This window comes from Amphiprion ocellaris, chromosome 5 (genome assembly GCF_022539595.1).
Source record: "Amphiprion ocellaris isolate individual 3 ecotype Okinawa chromosome 5, ASM2253959v1, whole genome shotgun sequence".
Taxonomy (NCBI): Eukaryota; Metazoa; Chordata; class Actinopteri; family Pomacentridae; genus Amphiprion; species Amphiprion ocellaris.
The window spans coordinates 18878370-18905474 of record NC_072770.1 but is presented as its reverse complement, the minus strand read 5'-3'; the positions used below and the strand labels follow the sequence as shown (position 1 = coordinate 18905474).

Here is a 27105-nt window from a genome sequence, read left to right as displayed (position 1 = left end):
AGCTCCAGGATGCCATAAGTAGTAAATTATCTCAAAGTGAGAGTCAATTCAATAACAGTAATAATTATAATTTGCACAGCGCTTTACAAAATGGGGTGGCCCCCAAAAGTGCTTAAACATACAAAAATACTGAATCTATGGCCAGATTGAGATTTTTCTTTTTGGATTTGGCTATTTAGTCTTGTGTTTCCCAACAATATATAGGAGTATGTGGTTTGTATCAAAATGACTTAGTTTTAGTTCCTAAAAGGATAGTGTATAGTAATTATAACCTAATGGAAACAAATGTAGTACTTGAATTCTGCTTAATTGTACTCAAAGTCAGACAGTTAATCATTGTAACCCATTTGCATTCACAGGGTGTCAAAATGCTACAAATTTGTTAAAACCTTTGTCAATCGAGAGACTTTCACAAAGTGTCCTTTGGAGATGCCACCTGCATCAATATTCAACACTAATAGATGTATAGGAGTTTTTTAGTTTAATAGAACAGAATATAGAATAAAAGGCAATTTGTCATTGTACATGTACAATGAAACTGAATGCAAACCTAGTCAAGTGCAAAACAGTAAAGTGCATCCAGTCAGAGGGACATGAATAAAATAAACAAAAGAAAAATGCTTCTGGGTGCCCAGATAGCTCAACCGGTTGAGTGGGTGACCCATGAACAGGGGCTACAGTTCCCGATGCAGTGGCCTGGGTTCCATTCCCACTTACGGCCCTTTACTGCATGTCTTCCCCCCATTCTTCTCCACTTTCCTGTCTGTCTCTTCACTGACCTATCAAATAAAGCCACAAAGGCCAAAAAATAACATAAAAAGAAAAATGCTTCAAACTATATAAAAAAAAAAACCCTTTTTTAAAGAGAAGGAAAGATGCTAAAAGGGAAAAGAAAAAACACACTATACATACAAGACATTTGATATTGCACAGTTCAGGTTTTGGCAGTGTTAAGTGCAGTTAAAGGGCATCATTATGAAGTCGGAGCAGCAGAGTCCTCAAACTTCCATGTTAATGTCCTGTGTCAGACCATTATTTTTTCTCTTAATTTTGTTTCATTTTTTATGTTTTGCTCATTTTTCTTCATTCTTTGCTTTTATTTTTGCTCACTGTTTGGCTACATTTAGTCACCAGAACTACTTGGTTACAAAGTCAGGAAAAACATCATGATTTGGGTAAAAAGTCATTGTTTTTCCTGAATAGGAGAACAATAACGACACCAGCAGACAACTGTTGACTATGACTTCCTGGCATCTATTTCTGATGTTCACAGATTTATAAAGGTCTATTAGATTATCCTGCGCATTAATAAAAGGATGTTAAAGGGAGCCCAGTGGGTTCAGTTGCGACACCAAGTGATCACGACGAGGGGCAGTTTGTGATAAGTTGAGAGTGAGACTGGGCTCGTAACTTACAATTGATTTTCCGAATGACATATCGGCAATGTCAAAAATAAATTGCTCAGTGCAACAATTGTGAATGTTCTCTGTTGATGTAAAAGCTCGGCTTCTCACAGCTTACTAGAGGCTGCTGGGTATATACGGAGAGTGACAGTTTCTTACAATAAAGCCATGGGTTTGTTTTTTTTTAACTATGTGTGCCAAGATTTATAGTGCTAGTCATATGCTCATCAGCATAAATATCCCAAATGTCAAGCAATGATAAGGAAGCGTTTAATTGTAAGTTTAGTTAGAAAACAGCATAGAAGTGCAAGAGCAGACAATACTAAAAGTTGTGCAATACACGTCAAAGAAATTGTGACACTTGTGTGGGAGTGTATTTACAGATTTTAAGGATGGGTGACAAAGTTTTTCCATGTGATGTTTCATTGCGAAGTGTATTTTGAGGGATTTTTGAGGCTGAAAGGTGTATTTTATTCATGATGATGTGTATGATGGCTGTTTTTGATATGATAAATGATCTAGACAGGATGAGAAGTTTGATCTTTGGTGTGGTGTTGACTTTAGATGTTGTGTGTTCAGTTTGAACTCTACATTACGATGTTTTGCCGCAGTGTAGGTGTTCCACATTACATAAACCTTTAATAAGTGTAAGACGGTTAAAAATTTCTAATATTTTAAAATCTCTGTTAGTCTTCACAGGTACAATTAACAATATCTAATTTCACTGAAAAGAAAATGTGATCGTGGTCATTGTTGCAGTGTGAGGAAATTTGACTGTGCATTATTGGCAAATAGCAGGCAACAAATACAAAAACCATAGCATGCCTACTTCGGAACCAAGAGGAACTCCAAAGTTCAGAGTCACTTTATTGGAGATAGGAAATCGATCACTGAGAGAGTTGTTAAGCCTCAGGTCAAGTAGTAATTTAAAAAGGCCCCTCACTAGCATCAGTACCAAAGAGGAGATCATTAGTGAATTAGCCTAGAAGCTAAATTCACTCATGTTGACTCACCTGATCAGTTTGTCTTATTTCTAGTTAAAAGGTCGGAGGCAGACAGTATTTAGTCCAGGAGGAGCTGTGAGCTGTCATCAAAGAGACACGGATCACCAGGATGATAAGTAGACAGCAGCACGGAGGCTATGTTTTACAGTATGTGTTGTGCACCCAACCTTTAAGCCTACAGCAAGACTGAGGCACCAGAGTGTCCACTATGCCCTGGTTGAAGAAACTCAGCACACATCATGAGCAGCTGTCCAAAAGGCTTGAAAGAAAGTGGGTGGTGCTGTCACCACAACCCAGCGCTGGAGGCAGTGACAGAGCACATCCCATCAGCTGTCAACAAAAGCAAGTATCTCCACCCACCTACCAAGCATAATGCTTTGATGCCAGCAGGTGAGCATCAGTTAAAGTAGCCAACAGGCCTATTCAGTACAGCAGCTGAAAAGCAGCTGTGTGAGGACCTGAGCAGGCCGCACACGTTTATATCCAAACCCCTGCTGCGAAGAGGCTCAAAGCAGGGCTTCATGTTTTAGCTGAGCATACCCTGTGAAGATTGAGGAGGCCCAAATATGAAAGAAAATTGGACAAATATCAGCAGCTGGTAGCAGAGGCAGGGATGGAGAGCTGATCTGTACTCATAGAGGTGGTTTATAGAGATTTTGTTGGTCTGCAGAGCGTTCATGCTGGTTGTTATAATCGGGTGGCAAAAAGGAGAGACACTGGGGTTGATTTTATTCCAAATGAGGAAGTTGCACATGATGATTGTGTCTGTTGAAAGACTTAAGCCAGATGACCCAAGGTTTAACCCCATTTGTTCTCAGAGATTTGGAACATTACAAAACGCAGAATGATTGGTGAAGATGTACAGTGCAAGCCCAGATTTATTTTTCTAAAGATAACACTGGAATAAGTAGGATACATGGTGCATTGAGAGACCAGCTATAAGAGCTGACAACAGCTGCAAACAAAAAGGAGAATCAAGAGGCAGAGCAGGGGTAGTTAAAAGCAGCCCCTTGTTGAAAAGCAGGCTTACAGATGGCACTGCAAAGGCAGTAAGAACAGGCAAACAAATCAGAAAGGCTGAAATAAGCACAATGGGCTCAAAAACGATACAACTAAGACTTGAACACTAACACAACATACAGGCAGAGAATGACGGAAGTATACATAGTGGGAACATATGCAAAGAAATGCCTGTGACACATGATGATAAGAGGTAAGAGTTGGTATACAAACTGCAATTTACCACAGAGTCACTCACATATTTACCCTAATCCAACCGCCTCCCTAAGTCTATACAGCGGCACAATATTGCACTACTTCTTTGCTATTGAACATAAATACCAATGAATGAAAAATAGTCTAATTACAGAGGAGTAAAATGTGTCAATGACTAACGGACTTAAATTTTCCCCTTGATCAAAATGAGAAAGTAATCAGAGGACGTGACGGTGAAAGCCGTTCATCTTTATGGCTATGGAACGACAGTTTCTGGAGCTGTGTCTCACTTCCTTTTAGAGTTCACACTGACATGTTTGCCTGCTGACAGAAGAGAGAAACTGAAGCTAATTCCGAGGACGTGCAGAGAGCTGGGTATCCACTAACCTCACCTTTTTACACTTCACTGTTACATTAAGGAACGCCTGCGAGCAAAAGCTGAGAAAGGACGCTTTGATAAATGTGAAATAAATTATTACTATAGATCAGGGTCCTTCATTTCATTAATCATCTTCTTCCCTTCACCATCCACCATTGAGCAAGAGTACCGCTGCATACTTCTTCCAAATGAATTTTCCCTGCTTGCCTTAATCTTTCTGTCTTTCTTCGCCTTTTTTTCTCTCTTTCTCTCTCTGTGTCACTCTAGAATAACTAGGAATAGGTTTACTAACAGCCAACTTGATGAGTTGAAGAAATTGTTTTTGTTCCAATGAGATATGTTGAAAAGTATGTGAGAATTAAAGTGGACAAAGGGTTTTATTTTTTTAAGGAAAACAAAATGCTGCTTGGTGGGAGGCGTTGAAGGTAGGGGCTTAGCTTTTTATTGTTCCACAGCTAGTGGGTGCATATTGAAGCTTGTTTGCTTCCCTGGAAGAAGGATTTTTATTAGCCAGGGGGAGAAGCAGAAAAGGAAACGAACAAGAATGACCGTAGGAGAAGGAAAAAAGGAGAGCAAGAGAGCAATATTTGGCAAATGCTGCTGTTTAACAGGACTGCCCAGATCCAAACAGGGAGTTGGCCAGTGATTGGGATTGCGGTTAGGTCTTGGCATAGGCTACAGCGACAGCTGTTTGGAAATGATGGAAACCCCTGAGAAGGGAGACAGAGAAGAGCGACACCGCAACAACAATCCAGAATTACTGTGAAATTCTGTTGTCCCTGACCATTCTCCCAACACAGCTCCGAATGACGCAGAATAAAAAATAGGAGACGGAAACAAATCAACAAAACAAAAAAAAATAAGGATACAAATGGGAGACTTGTGTTGTTACTGCACATCGCTGAAAGGAATGTGTAATAATTGGATGCCTTCAATCTTAAGTTCTCCTCTGAGGCTTGTTTGGGGGCCTGTTTCATTTCACGCCGTCATCTTAGTCAAATGGGATAGATCATAAAGACATTAAGCGCTGAAGACAAAATGAAATTCAAGCGTGCACACTATCAACGCACCTTACAAAACAACGTGTCAACTAATACACACAAATACAAATAAGCCTATTTACTGGTAATCAGGGCATTTTGTGCAAATATGTCTTGACAGTGTAGGAACACTAATCAATGTGCTAATCACTCTGCAGTTTCTGCTTAATGTGAATCCGGTCACTTAATATGTGATGTGTTTTACCCAACAGAGACCCAGATGGCAACTTCACTATTCCTAACTGCCCTCTCACTGGATTATTACAGAATTGTGTGAATACAATAGGAGGATGGTCCAAAGGGAACAAGCACACAATACATCCTGGAACCATCGCACACATCACACCCTCTTACTTCTTTCCCAGTTTTCACCGATTAACAGTTTTACCGCTACTCACATCACACTTTTTCTTATCCAACAGAAGGCATAAACCCCAACTCAGTCATGCTCAAAGTGCACACACAAATCTCTTCAGTCCCTTAGTTGGGTTACATTGTGTTTTTCAACAGGGTTGGCGCAGTGGTGAAGCGGTGAACACTGTCACCTCACAGCAAGGAGGTTCTGGGTTTAAAGATGCTGGTTGAATGGGGTCAAATGACGCCTGGTGCTCCAGTTTCCAGGCAGCTGCATGTAGACTATGGACACGTCTTTTTCTTGTCCACGAAAGTCTGCTAAAAGGACTCAGTTCCATGCATCCGCAGTATGTCGTTCCAAGCATACACACTATTGTCCCTATACCGTAGTTGTCAATGCAAATTTTGGGCACACAGATGTCTACTGAAACAGAGCTCCACATGGAGTCTTGTGCACTCATTTACATTGCATGAACCATCACATACTCACAGACACAGAAAACACCACACTAACCTAACTCTTGTGGGCCTTTGTGCATCTGGCTGTCAAATCACACTATAGCATGTAAAGAACCAGCTTAAGTGACACCACTAGAAAAGATGGTCCAAGATGGCCTCATCTCATATAGCAAGATCTATCTTCACAGCACTCTGTCAGTGCTAGGGAATGGTCTGCCTGCACCTGGCTTGTTGTATTGCTTTAAACCAATCACAGTCATAGTGGGTGGCTGATAAGCCCAGGATGCAGTGATGATGCCCCCTCAAAGTAGTGACAAGGGGAATGTTTGGGTGCAGTGTATGTGTGCATATATCTATATCTATATCTCTATCTATATATATATATAACAGGCCAACATTAAAACAGTAGTTCAGCTAATTAGTTCCGCATAGACAGATGCTTTCCTCCCAGTTGCTGGCGCTCCTTCTGCTATGTCTCTGCGCCGACCCCACACTTTGAAAAACACTGTTTTTGTGGAACATTTGCATGCAGGGACAAGAGAACTGTCATTAAAATGTTTGAGTTGATAAAAGTCATTGTCAAAACTTGCCATTTTTAGCATATAGTTTGCTGACCAGAGGTCGTTCTTCTTGTTTCCTGTAGTGCGGAGTATTTTAGAAAGAGCATCAGCAGGAGAAAGCCAAAACATTGCAGAAATGGCAGGCCTATACTTGGAGTCTCCTGAGTCAGGCTAAGGATGTCCTGTATCATGGCACAGTGACCAGCAGCTGAAGGGCTTGTTAACCATCTCAAATACACCACCCACTAGATAAGAGCATCATGACATCTAAGCAGGAGGTGGAGAATTTTACACCACAGCTCTCATACAGAGATATATACGAATTGACTATATTCACACACTTTGTACAAAGCATAGTGCAGCACAGCTCTGAGGCAAAGATTTATCCACACATTCATCATCAAGTTCATCTGTATTTACTCCCCCATATTACCAACATTATATTCTCACTGTCTGCCGGTTTGTTTAACCCCTTACCTGTGTATTGTTGTGAGCAGCAAAGGGCTCATTTTCTGTGAAATGTCAGACATGAGTCAGCTGTGGCAGGTGTGTGGGATTGGCATATACAGTAAATCTCTGGTTAACTGTATAATGAGTTAAAGGGAAGCTCCTCCATATGGAAGAAAATATGTTAGGCTCCTTCCAAACAAGAATGGTTGCCATTGGCTGCCTGTGTGGTTCAGGAAGGGTGGAAACAGAAAAAGCAGTGGATGTCTTTCTTTCAGAGAAGCAGATTTAGGTGTTTTTGAGCAGATGACAGGAGAATGGTCACAGGCTTTTTTTTTTAAAGGTTGCAACAAGTTTGTTCCGATGGGAACATCCTCTCAGGGGCTAAAAACAAAGCCTCTCTCTCACCAGCACAGAAATAGGTGGAAAGAGCAAAGCTGGCTTGTAATGGATAATATGGTGATTGCAGAGCTCTGATGAGGCGCTCTGCCTTCTATTAAAAGTGCTGCGCTTGGAGCATTTCACTTTCACCCCTGAAATGCTGGAGGGCAATGACTAAAAAAGAGGCACGCACTCTCTCCAACTCATTCAGTGGGCTCCACATGGATACAGACACACTGAGAGCGAGCTGAGGTGCTACACTCCCATGTCTCCTGATGCTGTAGATGGGAGGTTGGGATGTAAAGAGGAGGTGGGTTAATAAAGCGTGCTTCATTTGCTGATGAAGTCTTGATGCAGAAGTGGGTAGTCTTGCTTTAAGACATGTGATCTGACTCTCTCAGCTCTCTCTCTCTCTCTCTCTCTCTCTCCATTTCCAGCTGGGCTACATTGTAATACACACACACATGCACGCTCACTCACACTCGCTCTGCCTGTCTGACACAGACTCTCTACTTAGAGCGCTGGAGAGAGGACTGAGGCTCACACTATCAGCACAGCTTCTCAATGGGGGGATGCAGCCAAGAGCAGACAGAGCAGTCATTCCACTGGAGCCTTCCGCTGCACGAAGGAGACGACAAGTGAGGAGGGTAAATTAGCTCCCTGTCATCACAGCAAAGGAGTTTCACTGACGGAGAAGAGACAGTGAAGGAAGGAGGGGAGATCCGCACAAATGTGGCTGATACAGCAGTGACATGATCAGCCGTCCATCCCTTCAAACCCTTGGCCAGTTTGTGACACAGACCCCTGGGTGTTTTTGTTTTCTGGTGACTGTTTGAAGGATTTCAAGAGGACCTGAGCAGCACCAGCAGGAGGTCCAGAGAAGGGAATATTAAAGAGGTGGAGGGAAAGAAAAACAAAACACAGAACAGCAACAGCACCTTTTTGTGTCTGGTGGTAGTGGAATTTCAGGCGGAAATCCCTGGCTTCCAAGCATGGATGGATTTAAGACAGAGGAGTGAGTCTGCTGGGCGGGCAGGCAGACAGTGATTCTGACTGAACTCCTTTCCTACTGAACACACTGCTCAGGTAAGACTTTTGAGGTATGCCTCTGGTGTTTTGGAGATAGGATGGGTGAGGCGGAAGGGATTATTTACAACCATGTAAGAAATACTGCACATTTAAAAGTATATCTGAGTTGAGAAAAGATGACATTACATACTGTAAAAACAGCTTCTTCTAAAATAATCCTGCATTTTATAAAATAATATGTTGTCTAAGTTTAAACATGTCTATAAATGGAGCAGGTCTAACAGTGGACATGTTGAAGTATGCTAAAAGATGCATGCAGCTGTAAGACAGGAGTGATTTCCTCCTGTTGTATGACAGTCAGACAGGTACGTTTCTGGGACTCGTGGCTGGAGTTGTTTCCACAGCAGAACGACGTGCAGTCTGGGCTGAGCCAAAACGCGTCCTATTTAGTTTAATCATAGTTGCGCGCAGGTGCATCAGTAGTTAATGCGCCTGCAGGTGTTCCTGCTGTGCTACTATCTCACACTGGACTCACCAGTTACGCACACACGAGCTGTCGTGTCTCGTTACTGTTCCAAAAAAACTGAATATGTCTTTGTTTCTCTCGTGGAAATCAAAACAAAATAAAACAAACAAAAACACTTTTAAAAAAAACAAACAAACAAACAAAAAAAAAAACAACTAGATGGATATATAGGAAAGAAAATCAGGCTCCAACCGCGCCTGGAGTTGGGCTGATTTCTTTTCCTCTCAAGTCATGATCGCTTACTAGCTTTATTTAGAGTCTTCCGTGCGCTCTCGCTTCTGGTTAAAAAGAAAGAAAAGAAGGGCTGCTGGTTACCACATTTTCATTTTTCGTTGAGGACGCTCTCCTATTGCCGGGAGAAGCTCCGAGTCGACGCAGTTAACCGTGCAAGCGCAACGGCTCTTTGGAATATATAAATCCAGCCTGGCGAGGGGAGCAGTCTGTGGCTATGGGGGAACAAATAAATAAAAACGAAGAAGGAAAACAAACCCATGGGACCAGTTCACATTTCCTCAAAACCCGCGGATTATGTTGGATTTAGCGCAGGGGTGGGGATTTACAAAGTGCTGTTAATAATTACGCTTAATTTTCGCCGAATATTGAGCAGCCTCAGTGTCAGTGAGGGTAGAGAACACCCGCCTAACATTTAGGAGCCTAATGGCTTTAATCTCAGATGCACATGAAAACACAAAGTGCTTCAGTTTGAGCAAGCAAGCAGTGGCTCTGGCTGCTCTCTGGAAATAACTTACTGGATCATAACTGCACTCTGAAAACAACTTAAACATATGAAACATTTATAGCATCACAGACTTAGTTTTCAAGCATTACATTTCTCATATTTGAAGTTTATATTGAACAGACTCCTCATTGTATAAAGATACTGTAGGGTCAAACATTTAAGGTGAAAGAAATTCACATTAGAGCTTTGGATTCACTCAGGAAGTCACCACCTCAATGTATTTGTGATATCAGGTTTATTATATTTGCCCAACAGTCAGAAAAATTCTCCCTGATTAGGATGTAGGATGCAGTGCTATAAGTCTGAGGCAGGGAGCCACAACACACCCAGGCTACAGTTTGTTTTAGAGGAGGTGGAGTGATGCTTTATAAACTTCCCACTGCAGGGTTCTGAATGGAGAGAAGCGCTAATAACACCTGGAAAGGAGGAGAATCTCATTATTCAATAAGGGCCAAGGCATGTCTCCATATGCTGGCCCTCACCAGCCATTAGGCGGTAGCTCAGCAAATCTGCAAAAAAAAAAAAAAAAAGGGGGTTGATGATGCTTGGAAATGCAGCCTTTTGTGAAATTTTCAAATATGCAGAGCTGAATTCTTGCTGCTGCTTGTTAATTATGGTCGTTTTCTCAAAAAGAGATGACAGTGCTCATTATAAAATTCTTCCAGTCTGACAAAGAGATTGCTGCAGGTTATTTCCTTTCTTCTGTATTTCATCTCTCTATTTTTAAAAGACTGCAGCAGGTTTGGACAAGACAGATATTGAGGAGATTAAGTTTGTGTTTGATCATTTTGTTCGAGTCTTTTGTCTAAAGGGATTTTCCTTCCTTTACCCTATGTCCTCTTTTTCTTTTCATTCGCTGTATTATTGGAGAGTATCCGTCCACTAAATCACAGCAGTAGACAGCTTGGTAAAAATATAGATAGCTCATATCAGGGTTGTTCTAGTTTAGTACATCAAATAAACACAATGTGTGCCATAAATAACAATGGAGACCTGCTGTAATACAACTCTGTGCCCCTGTTGTTTCCCCCCTGCTGTGTGCCGTCCTGCAGACTCGGCCTTACCATGTCCTGGTTGTTGGCCATGTGGATTAGCCTCGGCTTCCTGCTGCTGTGCCAGGCCACACTCTACCAGACCATCCAGCAGCACCATGTGGCCCGGCCCGGTCGCACTGACATCCTCACCCTGGGTACGTGTGCCTCTTTTGTCAGATTTCAGCTTCACAGCTAAATGTTACAGTGCGACATGTTGTCCTCTCCACGGGGCAGCAGTTGTCAGTTGTGGCTGTTTAGAAGCTCTGCTGCAGTACGTCAGAGTGAGTTGTACTGTACTGTAACATGATGATTCACCACGCTCACGGTCATGCAGGATAAACGAAGGGGAAAGCTGCTAATTGTGCTTGTAATTGCATGTTGCAAACTTGTGACTTGTGCTATTTATCGAACAAACGTGGTTGTTAAAGTTTGGTTTTGTGGCTGAGCTGCATGCTTCTGTTTAGATCCCCACATGGAAGCCCTGTTAGAACAGTTTCTAACATTGCGAGTTAGCTAGAAGGGAGATGATTCATACGTGTGGCGAGGAATTCTTGACTACTGCACCCTGAATCTTGCTGGCAGACTGTTGCGAGTAGGACAAGCTGTAGGCAAAAATCCCTATTACTGTGCTGGTAGCCAGGGGAGCTTTGATCACTGTGGCTTAGATAGAAATGACAATTATGTTTCCCTCTTTTGCACTGGAAACGTTTGGCAATTAGGCCCGACGCCTTTTGCACCGTAGGGGCAAAAGGGGAGGGTAGACGCAGAGGCGGATCTAATTCTCTTATTATGGAAAAGCTTACCAGAATTGCTTATGGTGTATGTGGGGGTGTTACAGGGAAGGCAAAGGTTTTTTAGAGCAAAGCAAATGCTTTCCTTAAGCTTCTAACAATGAGTGTGACTTCCATGCTGAACCCTCGTTCAGAGTGGGGCTTTCTCCGGATGCCAGGCGGCTGTTAAACATTGATGTTATCTTCTCTTGGTTCCCTTTCTGTGTGTGTGTGTTGCATTGCCAAGCAAAAAGACAGTAATTGAAGCACAGCAAGAGGAGAAAAGATCCGGCGTTGAATTCTCTATGCTCGTGTTGAACGTTGGTGACTTTAAGCAGCGTGTCAGAGAATTGGCTTACTTTTTGCTGAGAAACAGCTGACACATGAAAATCCCAGCTATGATAGCTAGAAAGTTCTCAAAGTACCCTGGCCCCATTAATTGGAGCAAAAGGGTAAAGGGATGAGCTGAGAATGAATTTTTAAAGGCTGGCTTCCAGTTTCCTTTCCCCCACAACCCCCTTCTTCTTTTTTTGGTTTAACTGGTTGGCAAGTCAAGCTTGGTGCCAAAGATATACAAGGAAGTGCAAGACTCAGTAAGTGTCTTTTTTGAATAATGCAGCGGTCCCAAAGGGGGAAGAATGGAAGAAAATAGTTGTTGCCCCCCAGCCCAACCCCACCCCCTCCTGTTGTGTGTCTAGAGGAGTCATCCAACCAAAAGACGGTGACGGGTAAGACTTCTGGAGGGTTCCCTGTCAGACAAATCAACTCACACTCTTACTGCACATGAGGCTACAGACATGTACACGCTTGCACATTTACACGCCATTTTCTCACCGAGGCCATTATGGCGTGGCATTTTCATGGGTCCTCCGGGGATACTGGAGAGCATCAGGTCTGAGAGGATGCAAGCTTACACTGCACAGATGGATGACAAACACACTCTCTGTTGATTTGACCTGTTAAAGTCTCAGATTTCTCAAGGCGAGCCACTCAATTTTGAATAACGTCACCAGGAGGTAATGAAAACAGGGATGTTTTACAGCACACACAGTGAGTGCTGTGTGGAAAACTTTTAAAGTTAACAAATGGTGATGGAGGGCAGCCATAATTGCTGCTGACAATCATAATCTAAAGCTATGTTATGATATTTTACTGCTCTAATCAGCAGGCTTCGGGGTAATGGTCTATCACAACTGCACACTCAGATAGAGACAACATATTTCTTTTTCTTTCATTTTTTTTTTGCTTCCGCTGCTCTGCAACTGTACAATTTACTGTATATCATGTTTATTTAAGAGGATTAAACCGACATCAATCTTACTCAGCCGTGGAGTGGCGTTAACCGATCTAACCAGAACTGCTCTCTCAGAATTGAAATGCTATGATGAATATTTGAATTAGAATTGATTTTATAATTTGAGAAGCTCTCTGGTTTCATTGAGGCCAGAACCCTCAGATATAAATAGATATGGCTATGTAGGACGTGGTAAAAAAAAAAAGGAGATGTCTTCCCTTGAAAAAAAATCCATTGACTTTCATGCTTTGCTGTTTTCTGTAATCAAATAATGCTTCTGCGTTCCTAAAGAATGATGCGATCAGCTGCCTGCCGTACTGTAAATTAAGTTGCAGAATACATTTGTTAATGAAGCATGTGAAATGCAGAATGTAAAGCATATTTTGTGCTGACAAAATGATTAATAGAAATACTGCTTCATCTCAGACTCACACGTGTCGTGCCTTAATTCATTATCTTTGAAATTCATTGATGACAAAATAGTAGGATGGTGCCGCTTTCCTGTGATTGGACTGTGTCATGCTGTGTGTTGTTTTCCGGACAGTCATGAGCTAAGTTAGAGGTGAAATCGAGGGTTGGTATCTTGTAAGAAATCATGCCCTGAAATAATTTTTTGTGGATCTTGGATTGCAGCCCGACAGGTTGTCTGAGAGACCGAGTGGTACAAACACTAACAACCATCCAGCGTAGACAAAAATACACAAGGAAGGGGATGTGTGGGTGTCTGAGGCAGGGAAGTGAAGGTCATGTTATCCTCCAGCCTGTTGAAGCATCTAAAAGTGCTTGAGAAATCTGCTTATCTGCCTCCTGCAACAGTAAGCTGACACTGCATGCTCCAGGAAAGAAAAAAAAAGGTGACTATAGAGGTAAAGTTTCCGGATTGCATTTATTTTTTATTTTTTTTGAATGTTTCCATGACAAATCGGCATAGTCGCCGCTGAGGCGGAGATTGAGTAACGAGTTGCCTGACTGCTTCGTCACCTGCCCAGGAAGCGGCGCCGCACTCTTTCCCATGAGCCTCTGCTTCGCACAGTCTCCCCCTGCGTCCTGCTCGTGCGGCTGAAGATTGATGGCGCCCTGATTCTGGGCAGCCAATTCTGGTCTCTCAAGAAATAATCCACTACATTGACAGATGAGCTGAATGTGACATGACACACACAAGCCTGGCTATGCACTCTCCCCACCTGCCAACACAGTGAGCACAAGAGCTCGCTGCCAAGACTGCCGCTGCACAAACCAGGCCACTGTTGACAGCACACAGCACTGGACTCAATCACAAGTAACTGAAAGTATAACCAATTCACACTGTCAGTGCATCACTGGCAGAAGTTAATTTAGATCTGGTGCCTTTGAATGAAAATTAATGTGTTGAGCATTTTGTCATTAAATTACACTTAGCAGGTACTGTATTTATTTACTCTTGTTCCACTGAAGCATGCTTACAGTTCATAATATATCAATACCCAGAGGGCCAGTCTGAATATAACAACACTTTAGCTGCTGCTTTGTTTTATTATGACACTGACAGGGCAGTTTAAGAGAGTCTCAGATCTAACAAAACAGGTGCAGATGTAAAACTAACTCTAGCCTGTTATGCTTTGATTGCAGTCTGTTGTTGACGTTTCGTTCGACCATTTTTATTTTTTTTTGTCAGCCCCGATGACAAGGCAGCTCAGCGTATATGTGTATTATTACTGAACCGCGCTTCACGTATTATTAAACCCCCTTATTATGTAAGTTGCCAGCTGTTCATCTAAAAGAATATCATAATCAAAGGCTGAAATGAAATGTGATTGAACTGGGAGTGGCAGTCGCAGACATGCTGATTTTGCATGAAAACATGTCTGACATGGCAACATGAAAAAGGGTTATGATATAGCTGAAAAGGCTGATAACTAATGCAGTGGTGCTGCTCTTATGCTTTCATCCATTGATTCGAAATGGCTTGTAAAGTCTAATCTCACATGATTGGTATGCACTTTAATGAGCTCATTGTTCAGTGTGCCATGATGCTCCATCAGTTAGCAAACTCTTTGAGGTGGAAGAAAACATGTAATTACTTTGATTAGCCAAGATGCATCATATGGTCGAATAAGAGCAGCAGTGTGATCATGAGCAAGGATGTATTTGGTAAATTAAGAAATGTATCTTCAGCTTTACGAACACATCTTGTCAAATTACCAGAGCGCTGAACTTTATGTTTCTATTAAAGCTCCAGTGAGAACTAAGGATGGAGGTTTCCTTGGAAGAGAAAAATCTGACAGGAAACAGGGTGTTGAACCTAAACCCCAAATTTGATTTAAGATGGTTGTCTTTTTTTGGTAAATGAGGATAAGGGAGAAGTCTGAAAGCTATACATAAACACAATATGAATCGATTTTTCTTTCTTTCTTTCTTTCTTTCTATTGCCAACGCCTGGATGGTTCCGAAGATTTATGATTTTTCTGGCAGTGTTTGGGAATGCTAAGAAATTATCTTCACTGACTCACAAACCAAATGCACACAGTTTTCAACTCATTTTCATAGTTGTCAAACTCCTCATTACAGTAGCTCAGTGTTAGCAGCCGTAACATCGTAGCGAACATGTACTTTCTCTTCACAGCCATCTTCAAAGTGGTAATCTTCCCGCTTGCTGCTTCTGTGGAGGTGTGAGAGACTCTATCCATAGTACCAGCAGGAGCGTTTTTCCACATAGCCTCTCAAAGTGTTTTTTGTTTTGCCATTAAATCAGCATTATTTACATCCTCATTAAACTGTGGGGACTAATTAGTGTGGGAATTGATGGTGAAAGAAAATTCAATTAAATTACAGTCACTTGAATGGATGATGCCTTAATCGTATTTTTGTAAAGTGGATGAAAAGAAATTGTTTGATCTGGTTGGCAGCATATGCTCATGTGGAAATACAGCAGTGTACAGTATAAAAAGCATGCACATGTTTACACGCATTCAAATCATTACTGTCCAAGGTTGTGGAATAACCTTCTGTGAGAGTGGAGTGTTTTTATCCATGCTATTTTATTTGAATGAATATTCACCGGTGCATGTATCATGTAAAACCACCTATTTAAAAGCTAAATTAAACTACCCGGGGATCGAGATCCTAAATTATATATGACGCAAATTTAATTAGAAACATTCATTCTGTGAACATGACATCTACAAATCCTCCCTCTTGCCAACGGAGGAGCTGAAATCCTATAATCTACCTCCACATGGGATTATAATTGCTTTGAAAACTGTGGGCTTAGGTAGAGAGCTCATCACCGCTATGTGATCTCTCACTCTTTATCACACAGCATGCCCTTCAAGGTAATGAAAGCAACCTTTCTAAAATCTAGGCGATAACTGCCTGATCATTCAGGTGCCGAGCAGCGCACTCTCTCCTCACCAAGCCTCTTCCCCCCCCGACTCTTCATCCTCTTGCCCCCCTCCATCCAACCCACCTTCATCTCCTCGTCTCTATCGGCCCCTCAGACGATTTGTCATGGATCAGATGAGACAATTTGTCATGGATTAGTGCACTTAAATGTCTGTGTGATAGTGGAAGCAGTCACTGGAAAAGCTTAGGAATCCTATTACACTGCGTTTTATGGCCGGCAAAAGGGGAGAAAGGACTGGGGGTTGAATTGGCACTTTCTATGGCCTGTGTACCATTTCTTGACTTTTTTGCCTCCACACATAGTCAGATATTCGCTTAAAGGTGAGCGCCAGTGATGTGTCTAGACTGGAAAATAATTTGAGTATCTCTTCTTGAGTTACCACTTCTTCAATATGTTGCCATTTGCAGTGATTGTGTGTTACTGTTGCCTGTCAAGCCGTCATATAACTGCTGTACCTACTCATTATCTACTGATACATCTGTAACCAGCTGTGTTGTCTTTCAAATGCCACTTACACCTAGAAATAAGCCCATCACTGTTCACTCTCTCATATTCTGCTGTGCCAAACAGATTCTGGTTCTCCCATGGCAATATTGTTGTCATTAGTATTTATTTACCCAGCGGTCTTTCTTGTCTTAAGCCTTAAACTGCAGGTGCTCAGGTGCATTCTCTCCCTCCTTGAGTGATTAGATGGTAGATTAGATCCTGTTCTTCTCTCATGTCAGATAACTGCATCACAGTGTACAGGTGCTATTGAACACAAGTGACGCATTCCTCCAATTATTCTGAATATTGCGCCGAGTACTAAAATAGACAAACACGGTGCAAAGTGTCTTCAAGCGGCAAAGTGTGTCTTCTAAAGTCCTCGATGTGTACCTTTGCTGTCAGATTGTATTTATTCCAGCCACATGCAGCACATCTATTCTATTTATACTAAATGAAAAGTTACTGTATCATACATCATTGCCATCCTTAGTCATACAATATTTTATGCAGCTTCTCTATCACCTCCAGACTCCCCGAGCCCTTCAGTGGAATCTCTGTGAAGTGAAATAGCTTGCTTATGTTAATGGAGCAAAGAGCCACACTGCCAGGTAATTGTGATGCAAAAGAGCTACTCCGTGGCATCATTTAAAACCACTGCGGGGGACAAATGTTACTCATTCAATATTTTGTTTGCAGAGGACTCACTTTGCCCAAGCAAGTTATTTACCCAGTGGCAGTCAAATTAGGTTGTCTTAACCATACCACTAAATTACTTTCCGTACGGCACTTTAGTGGGAGATATAAAACATACGTTGTTTTGAGTATGGATTTTTTGTCACAGTTAAGGAAATGTGAAGAGACAGCCAGAAGAATGCAAAGAAAACATTTGGATCCTGCTACAGCTAAAAACCTCAACAGCAGCTGGTTATTTCTTTAGGTTTATTTCTGATATGTTGTAATGGACACAGATGGGGGAAAAAAGGGAAGAAAAAGAATTGCAGCTTTTGTCTGTGGTCTGAATTGATCAGTTTTTTGTTGATTGACATTTTAGCCTCTTAAATATTTATAGGCAAAATCTGTATTTCTCCTTTAAAGCAAACCATGAAAGAGTGTTTTTCTCTGACTCTGCTGTATCCCTCTGTTTAACAGAGCTTTGAAGTGTCATTCAGACTATTTTTCCTGGTTTTCCAGATTGCAGATTTACTGTTTTGGTTCAGTCTGAGGTTTATCATTGTGTTGTTTCAGTGGCGGCAGTCGACAGGCTACCCACTGTACGCTATTGAGTTCAATTCACTTCAGTTCAGTTTTATTTGTACAGCAGCAATTCACAACAAAAGTAATTTTGGGGCACTTTACATGGTAAGATCGAGGCCCTACAATGTATCTGCCCAGCAGCTGAAAGCAAAGAAACAGTGTTTACTAGCAGCTAGTGAACATAGTGGTAGACCAGACAGCTAAAGAAGTAAAAATTTCCCTCAGGAATCAAAGGAAACCTAAATGGGTATGCAGAGAAAATGATTATTCAACTTATTCTCTTGCTTTTCACTGTGAAGCACTTTGGTCACCCTTTGGCCTATTGTAAAGGGCTATAGAAATAAACTTTGATTGATTGATTGGATGTGCATTTATCCAGTGAACACAATCAGGACTCCAAATAGAAGCTATTACATTGGACCTCTATACACATTAGTTACATGCACTCACAGACTGGTGAAAAAATACTTCACATTTACACCTGCTGTGTGTTAAAACAGTTTTCACACTCCCTAATAACATGAAATTTCAGATGCATGTATTCAATTTGTTGCCAAGGTGACTCAGTTCAGTCCAGTGAATCACTCATTCGGGCACTGACAGGGGACAAAAATGGATTATGGGGTTTGGAATTATGGAAACAGAAATCCTTTTGCTAGAATATGTCCCCACTTGTCAAACAAATGATTGAAAGTCTGTCTAAATTTTCCACCCGGGGTGCGCCGTCAGCATTAGCCGAGGTCTATTTGTCTTGTCTGATGTGTCTGGATGAATCTATGCAGCTGCTGTGCCGAGGCAGCACCGTATTGTCTTATCACAGCTTTATCTGACAGCAGACGCTCTAATAATGGAAGTTAGGTTGAGATGTCACAGCTAACTGTTTATCACAGCTGTACAGAATCCGACATATGAGATGGACACGGCCAAATGCCCGAATAAACTGACAGGGAATCTTATTATAATCTGCTTCGGTCACCATGTTGAGGAGTTTTCTCTCTATTGTGTATTTCGTATTAAATATGCCAGTCACTCATACTGTACCCAGCGAGAATAGTGACAGTCTGTTGAAAATGTGGGAGGACAATTAGTATCCTCATGCCCTGCAGTGTGTCTTCATTTGCCACAGTATCTCCAGCACATGTCAGGTTCAGTGAACATGGCTCAATGCCCTGGTGCCTGTTGGCCAGAAGAGTGAGAGGATGAAGGATGAGGTGGCACCTGCATGTGTCTGTCTGTAGCCTAATGACCCAGAGGAGCTTCGTCTCTCACACAGTGTCTCCTTCCTCTCTTTCATGCTCTTTGTCTTTGTCGTTCTCCAGATATCTCGTTTGTCTGTTAGCTGTACAGGTCGTCTGCCTTTAGGTTTCATCCCAATCTTGTTCTTCTAATACATTTGTTTCTTTTGTAGCATTGCCAAAAAGTACAATTTGCAGTCTGTATTTTCAAGGAAATATAATTTAGAAACTCATGTAGCCAGACAGACTATGTAGGATTTCTCTCCCTCATCTCACATCCCAGAGGTTTAAGTGGTATGAGGTACTGAGCTTTTCCAACATGAAGACCTTTTGACCTCCTTTCTGTAAAATTTGTGAGCGGAGTTTACGTGAGGATTAATGTCTGCTTTAAGGAACTTTTTCAACCCTTTCCCCAAAGGCATCAACAAATGTGTGAGGATGCCATCGGTGTGCATGGAATAAGAGCGCTAGTGGAGCTGAGCTGATGGAGCTGAATACCTTTCTGCATGCCGTCTTTGATCATAACATCTTTTACTCATCCTTGTGGATTTCAGCCCTCTCGAAGGCATAAACTGCGAGGCACACATGCATGCTAAGTAAAGAGTGCCGGAACTGTACTGATGCATAACCGCATCCCTCACCTCGTCTTTTATCATAATATTTTATTTTTCTCCACGTCCTTGCGGAGATCGCATCAAGGCCGGTGAGCTTCAGTACCTTTGTGAAAGACGAACAAAAACATCACTTTTTTTATGTTGCAGCTGCCTTTTTGCATTTGTAGGATATTCAAGCTAAGTCAGAGTGCAAAGTTGTTTTATCGCTCGCATCCACATAAAAGGAGCACGCTGAGCATCTGTGGCCAAAAGCAAACTGTGCAGGTCACTCTTTCATTCCACAGGGAACGTTGAAGTTATATCATTGTGCATTTGGGTTTAATCTTCAGATACTGTTTAATATTTAACCAGTTTCATGCTGTAAAAAAATGATTCCCTTAGACAAAAAAACTAAATGCAGCTTTAGTTTTTACAGGCCATTTTGTATTTCTCCCCCCATTGATGGCCTACATTCGCGTGCTTGACTTGGCATAAGCGTGTAATGAAAAGTCTACTCGCTGAGCCAATGTGCTCTGCTCTCGTTGGGAACAAGGGTTTTAGTTACACTCTCAGCAGATCCAAAGAAGCACAGTAACAGTGTGATGTTTCGCTGAAGAGAGAAGTAGAACCTCTGGCTCACTTACTGTATATTAGCTTTTCGTATTACATTCCACCTCTTCCCCTGTTTTTGCTGAGTACAAGGCTTGCATAGAGCTGTGCTCACATCTCAAAACAACTCCCCCTCTTCTCTTGGGTGCAATCAAAGCATCAGCCTTTGATTTAACTATGAATAAAATACAACAGAAATGTTTTGTGATACATTCAATGGAGTGAGCCACACTTCTGTCTGGCTTGATGCTACATTTTGCTCTTCTTCTACTTTTTTTTTTTTTTTTTTTGCACAATGCATGTCAGGCAGAGAGCTGGCAGAGAGGGATGAAGCTGGCTCTGTCTCAGTGCTCATATTAGTCACAGCCACCAGTATTATTCAATCACTATCTTAGCTACTTATGCCACTCTTCTGCACATTTATCTACTGCTTGGTTGCATCTTGGACATGCTCACATCCTGTTACCACGACATTTCTTCATACATGACGGAGAATCACCTCAACAGAAAACATGGCTTTAGCAGACGTCGCTGCTTCTCGCAGTTTGTTGGGATGTTGAGAAGCTGTGCGCATGCTGTCAGGGCAGTCACACCACACCGGGTGTCTGTGCAGCAGAATGTTGCTGTAGTGATGTTATTACAATTTTGGATGATTCACATGAGAGGGCAGACATCTTTTTTTTCTTTCTTTTTCTCTCAGCTCTTCAGCAAATGAGAAATGTCACCCACAGCTGCAGATGGGGCAGGCTTCAGGGGGTACAAATTCAAAGAGCTATGACTATTTGTTCCACTGGTGTAATGTGGTTGGCGGTGGAGGGAAGAGGAATGAATGCTAAGAAGGGGGCTGGTAAAGTAATTTTTAACTAGTAAAAGACAGTAAGGGAGGGGAAGAGCAGCAAAGAAGAGGGAAGCCCCTGAACAAAGCTCATTAGGGGATAGAAAGTTGCTTTCTGCTCGACATTGTGGCATCCACCCTGCCAACATTTACACAGCTGTAGCTGCTTGTGTACCACCACACTATTACTTGGGCTGAGATGTGCAAATAGAAGAGGTATCATTTCCACTGGAGCCCACTGAGGTCCAACAGTGTTATCACATTCTCGACCTTGAACCTGCTGTTCAGTGTCACTTTAGCCTTTTGATTACTTGGTGTTTCATGTGACACAGCTTCCGGTTCCACCAAATACTGTGAGACATGCTCCACCTCGCCCACTTTACTTGTAGAAAAACGGCATCATTATGCACCATTTACTGCTATTTGTGTGTGATTTTACAGTGCTGTGTTGTTATTTCAACTTGCTTATGGTACTGCTGCTTTACAGGATGAACTTTACAATGACAAGTCAATCTTGAAGTTAATTGCTGTTCTGGCTCACACAGATGCCTTAAAAAAAGATAAAGAGATGTGGTGATTACGTTTATGGCAGCATGTTGAGAAGGGTTATTGAAAGATAGACTGATATGAAATTTCAGAGCCGATAAATTAGTTGTTGGAGCCAAAACTTACACAAGAATTAATAATATTAAAATTACAGATGTAAAAATGAGAAGAAATATAAATATGCATGTAATTTAGATTGATGAGTTTATTTTTCTAACTATGTTATAACCAGAGTAATGAGGTTAAGAAGTCGTATGTAGTATATAGTATACCAGTTTTCATTCCAAGTTCGAATTGGAATTGTTTAACGCTGGTGCAGTTTTGTGTTTGGTCATGAAATAATATTAGAAGAGACAATATTTCATATATTTAATCTAAAATACAAAATCTTAGATTTAAAATACAAAATGCTATATTTTAAATCAATGCGACAACATTTGTATTTTGGATTAAAATGCAATACAGTGTAAAGCATTATATGTTGTAGTTTCAATATAAATTGCGTTTTTTATTTTTGTCAAAAAAGCAAAGTTACAAAACAACTATACAGTATAACATTTTACATTTTGTAATAAAATATAACCATGTGTATTTTGTATTTCATTACTAAGAAATTATAAGCTTTATAATTGGTTAATAGTATGTGTCCTGTTGCTTGCCAGATCAAAAAATCAACAGTTTATTTGATAATTGTTTCACCTACTGCTGCCAGAGTAGGTAGAATCCACCAGGAATTACCTTGAGTACCACTTCAGCACTGAATCAATGAGGAGAGATTTTGTGCAGCTGGAAGAGATGAAAGCCCTACAGTTGTGCCTAACAGATGTTATCCAACGGCAGCCCTGGAGAGGAGGGGACCACTTTCTCGCTCTCTAGTCAGAGGTGTGCTGTGCTAATGTTAGTACTATTGGCAATATTGGCAGGTGAATACGAGCTCCTTGTAAGGTCTTACAGGCTCTCGTGAACACACCATCTCATCCTGAGGAGAATTGGAAAAGGGACGAGTACAGATCTCGTAAGTCCCGTCTAGGAGCCACAGCTCCAAGTGCAAGGACGCTTGTAATAGATGTCTTACACATGGGACAGCGGCGATAAAACAGCCTCATATTCTTTTTCACGAGCAAGACGGGATTATGCAATGTTAAAGTAGCAATGTAGCTCTGTGAAAGATACAAAACAACAAAACAGAAATAAATTGGAGGTTCAACATTGATAATAGTGTAAAACATATAAGAACCACAAGGCAATGAGTTTTTGTTTGCCAGGCAGAATGCTTATGCCTATGCTTTGAGGCTGAATACAAGAGTGACAGCTAAATTCCTGTTTTCTGTAGATGTGTGGATCTTGTTCTAGCCTCTCTGCCAGTTGGAGGAGGCAGCGATGTGTTTGAACAGTGAGAAAATTTGGCCGATCAATCTCATGTCCCTGGCCAATGACTAGACTACCATCGATCATCATTTAGCCGTTACATCTCATTCACAGCAAGATCCTAGTTGCCATCTCGAAACGTTTTCCTGCGGCCATTTGCATGTCTGGCTGGATTCACCTGTGTGTGTCTCTGTGTGTGTGTTTGTGAGACAGAAAGAGTGGGATAAGAGAATGGGCTTATGTGTATGCAAAAGAACAAGATAGGATGTGTCTGGCTGAGCCAGCCAACCAGCTTGCTGTGGTGCTGTTGCTGATTCCCAGCCAGACAGATGGCATCCATTTGATCAAGGAAATGCTGTAATTGTGGGCCAGGAGCAGCTAAGAGAGGCTGTTATTGCATCTTCATGAGCAGCCCATGCTCTCGGTCTAGCAGACTGTGAAAACTTTAACCTTTTAAAAGCTTACTGTCTCCTTCTATATAGTTTCATGGATGTGTTGCCTGAGGTCCCAGATCGTTTTCTCAGAGCTCCAAGTGTGTATTCATCATTGTTTCAGATGGACATGCCTGTATGTCTGTCCACACTGAAAGGCTGATTCCAGTGTTCATTTTTATTATTTTTACACAAAAACCTTTATGCCACCTAAATCAACACTGCATTTATACTGACATTTGTCCATATAGTTACAGTTTACATTGATAAATCTATTTCACAATTCAATTTTCTGTCAAAAAATAAATAAACAAAAAGATGTAAATGTTGGGTAACTGCACAAAACAAGCTGGTTTTCAGTATTTCACAGCACTAACCCACCACACTTCACCACACACACTTTCAGGGAAACATCTCTATTAATAAACAATATGCACTTTAAAACATGCACTTTTCTTTGCAGCACCTATAGTTGCTACTTTGTTCTGTGTTATGCTGTGATGAGATGAAAGGCGACATCTTAAGCACAGTGTGTTTAATTCTACTATAAAGCCTGTGCTTGTCGTCTCTTGTTTTTTTTTTTCTCTGTTACTTGTCACAGAGCGGAAGTATTTTCAGGATCCCATTCGGCCCCTTATCTTGTCACACTTGCAAATCCATTTTTAAAAGGATAGACATTAATAGCAAGAATCCCCTCTTTTCTCCTCCTCCCCCTTTCCCCCTCCCACCTCTCAGATATGAGATTACACATTTCACCCTGAGCAACAGACAGAACTAATCCGCAGTCCATGTGAGATATTAGTCGTATGCCTACCGCGTGGCTGACAGCTCAGCGTGCCTAACTTTTGATATTTGCCTTTTAACAGGCCATTGTAAAAATTCCAGCTTTGGTTAGGCACTAAACCACGCACAGATGTACTCACCCACGCACTTGTTTTCGCACTTTCCCTGCGCTTAAGTCAGGACAAATAAACACCGATGCGTGAACATGTGCTTGAACCCCCTCCTCGCACACACAGACCCAAAGCAGATGTTTCAGTCTGATGTCGATGAAAAACTATACAGCGTGATTTCAAGTAGCAAGCGTTAAATAGCAAGATAAGCACTACGCCTATCAGAGTAAGCGTGATAAGTATCCCATTAAGTGCCCTGTGGTTTCCACACTCTCTCTGAATCAGTAGATCCTAAGTGGAGAAATTAATATTTGATACCTCTGGCAGAGTGCTACTGACACTTCCTGGGTGACTGCATCAAACTTGCAGGAGGTTTGACAGTCTCTCACTAACTCTTTTGACTATTGTTTATGCAAGAACCGGCTTATCTGCAATTTCAAATACATTTATATTCAAAATTCCTTGAGTGCTTTTCCCATTTCACATTTTTTGTGCGGTTTCCTTTCACACCCATGAATGCAAATACAGTATTTACTTCCAGAGCATATAGTATTCACACTTGCAGGTCTGTAGTTTTAAAGGACAGGTATTGTGCTAATTGGCTGGTTGCAAAATTAGACACTTAGTCATGAAACCACCACTTGTGGGCCTGCTTTTAATCGAACTGCCATTTTCACAGTTTTAAATGTGATTACTTAAAGAAGGGATATGCTTGTAGGAAATGTTGCCAATGAACCAGAGAATAAACATATGTGAAAGCTGCTTTAAAACAGACTCCCTTTTAGTTGTTTGAAATTACTAGTTATCGATTAGTAGAAAACCACATGGACACTGCTGGCAGTTTTCCACCAACAGCTTTTTAAAAAATGTATTCACAACCCAATAATTGCAGCTGCAAAAAAAACACATCCTCGGTATTTAAACATGTGCATCTATCGTTCAGTCTTTTTAAAATGTTACACAGACAGGACTGCACTTTTCAGAGCCAGGAGGGAATTTACTTAACACTTAGCATTCATCACACGTGTCTTATTCATTAGCATCTAGCACTTTATAAGTGGATCATAATTCAATTTTAGATCTGAATTTTAGCATCAAGAACTTAACCTTATTATTAAATTGCCACCGTATGATCTGGGGTAGTCTGAACTAAAATGTCCAGTTGAATATATCAGCTCATGGTTTTTAAATTTGATATGTCTTTTAGCTCAGGACGTGAACGTTTTGCATGAGACCGTACGTGGATATGTGGTTTAATTATTTTGTTGATTCTCATTTTTTCCTAGCACTTTTCACTCCCTTGCTATATTAAAGCTCAGAGCAGCACTGATGTAGCAAAAGCATGAAAATGTCAAGCTGTTTCTCATTCCTGATTTTAGATTAAAAGCTGCTCGCTGGATGTACGACATCATATTAACGGCACAGCTCGAGTTTTGTCGTGCGAGCTTCTTTGAGACCCCATCATTCAGGAGCATGTTGATGGGATTAAAGTGTGTTTTCTCTCTTTAACAAACAAAATTTTTCCTTCACAAGTCTTTCTACAATGTAGACTAGATGTCACTCAATACACAGCCAAGTTTCCATTGCGAGTCTTTTGTGAATACAGCCGTGAGCTCGAGACTGTGGCACTGTATGTGTGTTTGAGTCGGGAGCCAACACTGAGCCAACATTATTCACAGAGCTGCACAAACGGGTGGGGAGTCGGGGCTGTCAGACTGTGTGTTTAGACCGTACATTCACACCAGTTTGCTGGTCTAAATCCAATTCATCAGCCCTTAATGGACTGCACAAATTGTCTCTCTAGGATCTTAACTCAAGGAGTGGATGGACTAAGCAGGAATAGAGTGGAAACATATGGTGCATGGAATGAAAAGGCCACGACTGCAGCATTGATCATTAACATGTAAGAACATCAAAGGTTTGTATTCAATTTAAGAATTGTGATTTCTTTATCTCAGAAAAGAAAGCCACTCCGGTTAGTTCTGAAAAATTATTGGCTTGGAAATCAAACATTCCCTCTGCAGAAAGTCTTGAATTCAAGTGTGAACAACAAAGTTAAATCTAACAAGTGGCGGCAATTAGTTTTCCACATTAACAGTGTGACATTTTTCTTCAAGCCTGAGATGCTCGAGAAAGGTGTGTCGGCACTGCACTCCGAATTTGAACCTGTGCAATTGTCACATTTTGCATTATAATCACGGCTCGGTGAGCTGCACAGATGTGGGTGTACGTGCATCAGTGGCTATTCAGCTGAACGCCGCTGCGCATGTATTCAGCGTACATGCAGCTGCAGCTAAAATTACAGAGGCACAATTCAATAGCAATGAGCGTCTGTCATAGAGCAGCGGCCAGTGGCTTCAGCTGTGAGTGTTGTGGTGGAGATCTGAGAGGCATCCTTTCTCCTAAAATCCATTTGCTCCCTCCATTTCCCTGCATTTCAACATCACAAAGCTCACGGGGCTCAACGGCAGCAACAACAACAACCCCGGTAAATTGTCACTCATTTACTCAGGGTCAGCAACACTTAGTGGGCACTCTGTCAACTCCATCAGGCCTTTGATCCCATTTGTGAATGCTGTGTGTTTATGTATGTGCGTATGGGCATGATACACGGCCGCAAATAAATTGTATTTCTCACAAAGAGACTGGGATTCTTTTGAAAAGTGCATAACATCAGAGCTTTTAAACAGGAGAATTTACTGTAGACATTTCCTGGCAAACACACCTTTAACTCTTTCGCCCCTACAGTGTCTCTTTTTTGTTTCACAGCTTGGTTTGTGTGCTCTCTCCCCAGCTGTCAAATTATCACCCCTTCGCTCCAACTGATTACTTAGTACAA

The 27105-nt window shown here is 41.5% G+C and overlaps 1 protein-coding gene across 5 annotated transcripts in view; it reads left to right on the top strand.

Moving 5' to 3' along the window:
- The first annotated feature begins 7663 nt into the window (after nt 1-7663).
- The window catches only part of LOC111588780 (chemokine-like protein TAFA-1), a 103379-nt gene continuing 83937 nt past the window's right edge, over nt 7664-27105 (top strand). For 2 of the 5 annotated variants that reach the window (XR_008601804.1, XR_008601805.1), the window contains exons 1-2: nt 7664-8328; nt 10589-10725. Coding sequence is in view for 1 of the 5 variants with exons in the window: in XM_023299345.3 (XP_023155113.1) it covers nt 10602-10725 (124 nt within the window). In the remaining 4 variants the exon portion in view is untranslated. The remainder of the gene's footprint in view (nt 8329-10588; nt 10726-27105) is intronic. The other 3 variants (XM_023299345.3, XR_004846543.2, XR_004846542.2) reach the window with 3 other exon arrangements.